The following is a 6000-nucleotide window of genomic DNA, read 5'->3' as shown; positions in this document are numbered from 1 at the left end:
AAATAATTGTTCTTGTTTCAGAATGTGAGAGCAAAAGGTAGTTGTTTATCTCAACGAGATTTATCCTTCAAGCAGGAAACTTTGGGAGATTAAATACCAAGGCACTTCCTATCTCTTTTGGGACAAATTTAGGAACTTTTGAAGGAAGTCACTGGAGTCGCCATCAGTATAATCACCAAACAAATTAATCAGATTTGACTCTTAAAAACTTGAATATTCAAAAATTAAGCCCACTTTGAAAGGACAAAGATTAATCACTAGTGGGAATATTTACTTACTAAATAATAATTACAATCATTTTTGGAGCTATGCACAGTTACTTTCCATGGATTATATCACAGCAGCCCATTGGTATTATACTTATTTCCCTTAAATAGATGAAATCTGAAACAATAAATGACTTGTCTATGTAATGCTGAAATTTGAACTCTAGTCTGCGAGACAGCAAAAAGCATGTTTTTCATCAATGCAAGGTACTGTGCTGGAATCTGTGGAGCACTCGAGAACTCTGTAAGAAACCCTTAAGTAGTATATGCAGCCTGGTACGTGATATAAGACAAGTGTTATACAGGAAGGAAAATGTACCTGTCTGAGAAGACATGTACTGTGTTATTTAAAGAATTATGCTATAAATTCTGAAGCCAACAGAAATAGGTGTTAAAAAACAAACAAAGAAAAAAGTAGGAAGAAAAGAAAAAGAAAAAAAAAGTTTAAAGGCAGAAAGGATTATATAGTAGAAAGGGCAACAAACAAATCAAAGCACATGAATTCTGACTCCCAGCTACAACTATCTAATGAGTGACCTTGGGTATTCTGCAAATTTTACATAATATACTATAATTACATCATCAGAGTAAGTTTATTACCACCTAACACGGGACAGTAAATATATCAGAAAAGTTCCATAGGGTTGTTCAATCTCATTACATTGTGTGTGTGTGTGTGTGTGTGTGTGTGTGTGTGTGACACATATCACATATTTTATTTCATATTGGATGCAATGCTATGTTCTTCTCCAATGCAACTCAAGGTGCAAAGCCATCCTATAAGAATCAAAGGCCTCTATGATCAATTAAAATGTTAAAAGGAAGGCAAAGTGGCAGTTTTTAAAAAAAAAAAAGTTCTCCCCCTGCTTTTTAGCTTATCTCTCCCCACCCCAGCCTTTATACTTCTGATTTAGTCAAGAAAGAGAGTATAAAAGCATCTTATTAGCAATTCTTATGCAGGAAATATGAGCACTTGGGGTCAATTGAAAGGAAACTGGGAGAAGGGGGAGTCAAGAGGAAGAATGTCATACAATTAGACAATTTAGCCACACACAGTTAAGGTATCATGTAAATTTGTGTAAATTTCAGATATTTAAAACATCCTTGCAAGTATTTCGTTTTATTACCTCTAAACACTTTTCCCTTTCCACGAACCTTTACTCTGATGCTTAGAAATAGTTCTAAATTCATCTAAATTATTAGTTAGGTTTTGCAGGCAGTATAGTCAAGGGTATTACTGTTTTACACGGGTTAAAAATTGTTAAACAGGCTGATCCTTATTATAGAAAGCTTCCGGGGAAGGTAGTGCTGCCCTCCCAGCAGATGTTCTAAAACTGTTGATCCTCCCCCGCCCCCTTTTTTTCATAAGGAGGATTTGGGGAACATGCTATAGGCAGTGTGTTGGTGTCTTAGTGACAAAAGCTAGATTTCTGTCTGCAGATTTCATTAAGGTTAGCTTTTAGCCTGTGCCCTCATCATGTGCCACAGATTTAATTTTGGATTAGCAAGTGCTAATCCACATGGAAATGCTCTCTATGATCCACATATGTTTAGCAACCTGATTACATTTTTAAATGTACCTTTTAACTCCTCTTGTTATCCTTAATTCTAAGAGATGTGAACACATTAATAATATTTGTGTCTTTCCTGGTCAGTTTAACTTCTAACCAGGTAGTCTATGGAAAGCCTAGTCCCCCAAGGCAAGCCCAGAGAATCTAGAAATCTCTCGATCTCGCCTCAACTTTTAGGACAGGCCTTTTGTATTCACCGTTCTCACGAATTAAAGGACTTGACTAACTTGAGATACAGATAGTAAAACGTCTCCCTAAAAGGTTAATTATTCATTTCAGGGTACTCTTCGGAGATGTTTTAAGCCAGTGCTGCATCTGATGGGGGCAGGGAGGGTAAAAGCCATCCCCAAATGGGGTTTAGCACCCGGAGATGCCTCCAGTTGAGCTAACAAATCTCCGAAGTGGGAATAGTCAGTTTTCCCTCCACAGGGCCTCGGCGTGTGAGGGAAGGAGGGGGATGGGCAGGGGGCCATCAGGGGAAAAGTCTCCGGCCTTTCCACGTCTCTCAACACCATCCCTCCCCCCACCCGCCTCCTCTTTCCCCGAATCCTAAACAAGCGGGCGGGAGAGGGGCCCCGGGGGATGGCCGGACCTCGACGCTTGGCCTTTGTGGCTCTGTCTTCGACGGTGGCGGGCAGGCAGGGGGGCGGGGCCGCGGCCGGAGACCCTCAGCCGGGGCTTGACCCCCAGGTGCATTGTCCGGCGGGGCCCGCCCCCTCCCCGCGGGGCAGCGACAGGGCCGCCACTGACCCCCTCCTGCCGTCTCCATCCGCCGGCCGCACCGACCTCGCGGTCCCCAGACCAGGGGCCAGATGTAGAAAGTAGTCCCAGGCCGGCAGCGGCGGCGCTGTCCACTCCGCCGCCCCCGCCCCCTCCAGCCGCCGCCTCACTCCGCCCCCAGGCCGGACTCTCGGGTCCCCCCCCCCCCCCCCCCCCCGCGAGCGGGTGTCCGTGCGCCGGCCTCGCCGAGACCACAGACACCCGCCGCCGGCCGCGCAGTGCCACGCCACGCCGGACCCCGAGCGGGAAGCCAGGCTGCGCGCGTCCAGCCGCGGCGCGGGGAGAGCCCGGAGGCGGGGGCCGGCAGGAGGACAGCGGCTGCAGGGCGGCCGGGGAGCATGCCCGCGCAGCCCAGCTGAATGGCGCCTTCTCTGCGACCCCTCGCCGGGCTGCGACCGCCAGGGATGCTGCTCCGCGCGCTCCTGCTCCTGCTGCTCCTCGGCTCCGGTCCAGGTGGGAGCGCTTTCTTTTGCGTGTCTCTGCGCCTGTGGGGTTGGAGCAGGCGCGAGTGGGCTGGGGAAAGAGGAAACCGGGGCGGGGGGTGGGGGTGTTGGGGGAGCGGCGGGGTCCTCCGCGGTGCGCTGACCACCGGATCCTGCCCTCTCCCTGCAGCCAGTCGGGAGCCCCTGTTGGAGGCGCGAGCGGCTCGCGGGCGCTGCGGGGGCGCGCGGGCAGAGCTGTGGGCGACTCTCCTGGCACACGCCCCTCCTCGCAGCGCTCCCTGAGCCGCAGGCTGTAGGGCCGTGGCGCCCGCTGTCCACTCATCCCCCTTTCTCCTCGCGCCATTGTCCGGGCTCCGGCCGCGTCCCAGCGTCCGCTACCAGCCGCAGTTCCGCGCCGCCCGCCCGGGCCGCGGCGCACGTGGCTTTATTTATATTGTTTCCTTAGTGGCAGCCTTGCCACGCAGGGGGCGCCGCGGTTTCTCGCGGCTTCCCCTTTTTGCAGTGGGGTTTCCTCCACGTTTTAGGGCTAGGGGAAAAAATGGGTGAACTCAGCGTCCAGGTCAGCGCCCCGAGTGCCCCCATTTTCCAGGATCCAGATCAAGAGAGGAGACAGGAGGGGTGGAATTGGAAAGACAAGAGTGTTGGAAGGTGCGTGGCTGATTTCTGCTCTGGAGGGGAGGAAGGTATTTAAAGAGTCCCCCCCCCCCCCGACACACACACACACACCCCACCCCTTGTAGCCAGGTGTTTTGGGGCAGGGCCTGAAGTGTGTACGAACGTGAAGATTCCTCCAAACTCCAGGTTAGCCTTGTGCAAACTTGGATGAACTAATTTTTCTCGTTTGTGTCTGTGTTGGTTTACCCTCAAAGAGATAAAAATGTAAAGTGGATGTGGTGGTTGCAGGAGACGGGGAGGAGAGATGTTCAGGAGAACGGGTACAGGTTACAAACCCCCGGACTTTCCTCTTCTCTGGACGAATTAGTTTTTGTTAACACGAAAAAAGGATCAAAGTCAGATGTGACTCGGAAACACAATGGGCGCCTTCCGGAGCGGTCCTCGAAGCGCCGGGCTGTTAGGGTTGCTCGAGTAATCCCAGGCATACGTTAGAGGTCCGCAGCCGTAGCGTGGGAGCGTGACTAGTGTGTAAGTTTCCCGAGGACCTGCCTTGATGAGAAACAGATCAATCCCGGGAATTTGTAATCATGGATTCAGAACATCAGAAGGAAGATTGAATGTCCCAAAACTCCTAACACTCCCCAAGCAATATGCCAGACTTTAGCTGGCCTTTGCACCGAATGCAAGAGGTGACAGGGTATTAGGTGGTCATTGCATGCCTTCTGGCAGGGACAGTGTGTATGCTTAGGATGAAGGCTTTCCTCTTCTCATAAAAATGTGTATTGGTTGATTAAGCAATCTCCTATCCCTGTTAGACTGTTAGGACCAATTAGTCACGCACTTTTTTCCAGCAGTTGGTGGTTCTATAAAGAAAGAAAGAAAGAAAGAAAGAATAAAAAGAAATAAAAGTTTTCTAATCCGATCACCCCCTGAGTACAATCACCAAGAGTTACCAATATTTCAAAGTTGACCGTCCATTAAATACCTACCTTACTCTGCAGATAGTAAGTAAATGGTTCTCTTTCAAGGAGAGGAGATAGAGTCTTTGCTGTAAAAGGACAGATATAAAGATGCAAACTTGTAATTTGTCACAAAAGATAAACGTACTTCCCAAAGGAGTAGGTGCCAAGGGGTCCAAAACACTTCAAGGGACAAGGAAATAAACTTGCTTGTTCACAGAGTTGGAGTTTTGCTAATGATTTCTTGTAAAATTAGACTTTTACGACTTACTCTGTTCAAGATCTTTTTGACAAGCTTGTAAAAGTAGCAAACAGCTTGTGCTTTCCTGATGATTTTGATACTCTAGCAAGGAACTTGAGAACACGATTCTTACAAGGCAGAGAAGATCATGAAATCTTCCCTATGCTTTTAGAGTGGATGTAAAAGGTGATTTTCTGATTTGTCGAAATGGTTTGCTGAAGCTTAGATTGGTTTATTAAGGTATTTAGAAGGTAACTAATGTGGTTTGTTAAACTTTGTCATGTTACACCCTGCATACGTGTGTTACCATTGTGTGTTAAGAAATGATTTTATACCTATAATTCTGGATATGCCCCCCCCTTTTTCCTTATAGGAGTGTGGTGCTTTAGTGAACTGTTTTTTATAAAAGAACCACAGGATGTAACTGTCACAAGAAAGGACCCAGTCGTTTTAGATTGCCAGGCTCATGGAGAAGTTCCCATTAAGGTCACATGGTTGAAAAATGGAGCAAAAGTGTCTGAAAATAAACGGATCCAGGTCCTCTCTAACGGCTCGTTATACATCAGTGAAGTGGAAGGCAAGCGAGGAGAGCAGTCTGATGAAGGATTTTATCAGTGCTTGGCAGTGAACAAATATGGAGCCATTCTTAGTCAAAAAGCACATCTTACGTTGTCAAGTAAGTATTTAAAGTCTTCGTTGTTTGACACTTTTCACGGCTACATTTTGATGATATTTTTGATACACTATGTGCTAACCCTGAAAATCACACAAACATTAACAATTACCTGGAGTAGTAGTTGATGCTAACTAAAGCATGCAGAAAAATTTGAGAAAAAATAAATAAATTTGGATGAGTGATTAAGAACAAAAGTCAGGTTAGGTTTAGAACACCTAAGTCTGTAGAAGTGGCTTTATATAAATTTAAGTGTCTGACATTATGGGAAGAGTTGGTTGTAAAAGTTTGGCTAAAACAGCAAAAGTTCTAAAATCTCATCTTTCGTAAATTAATAGTTAAAATTTAAAAATCACAAGCAAATCTTCCTGCTTCATAGATGGCCCTTGAGTGCTAAATCTTTCTTAAAGCCCAACCTTCCATTTCTCCGAGTGCTTTAAGATCACTCATGT

At 46.8% G+C, this 6000-nt stretch overlaps 1 protein-coding gene across 3 annotated transcripts in view; it reads left to right on the top strand.

Moving 5' to 3' along the window:
- Positions 1-2827: 2827 nt before the first annotated feature.
- The window catches only part of PRTG (protogenin), a 142003-nt gene continuing 138830 nt past the window's right edge, over positions 2828-6000 (top strand). For all 3 annotated transcript variants that reach the window (XM_040492761.1, XM_040492762.1, XM_040492760.1), the window contains exons 1-2: positions 2828-3070; positions 5249-5551. In XM_040492761.1, coding sequence (XP_040348695.1) covers positions 2977-3070; positions 5249-5551 — 397 coding nt within the window. In that variant the 5' untranslated portion in view covers positions 2828-2976. The remainder of the gene's footprint in view (positions 3071-5248; positions 5552-6000) is intronic.

Source organism: Herpailurus yagouaroundi, unplaced genomic scaffold (assembly GCF_014898765.1).
Source record: "Herpailurus yagouaroundi ecotype Mexico unplaced genomic scaffold, PumYag 184, whole genome shotgun sequence".
NCBI classification, from domain to species: domain Eukaryota; kingdom Metazoa; phylum Chordata; class Mammalia; order Carnivora; family Felidae; genus Herpailurus; species Herpailurus yagouaroundi.
The sequence above is the reverse complement of the archived record's forward strand: the minus strand, read 5'-3'. Positions and strand labels throughout refer to the sequence as shown.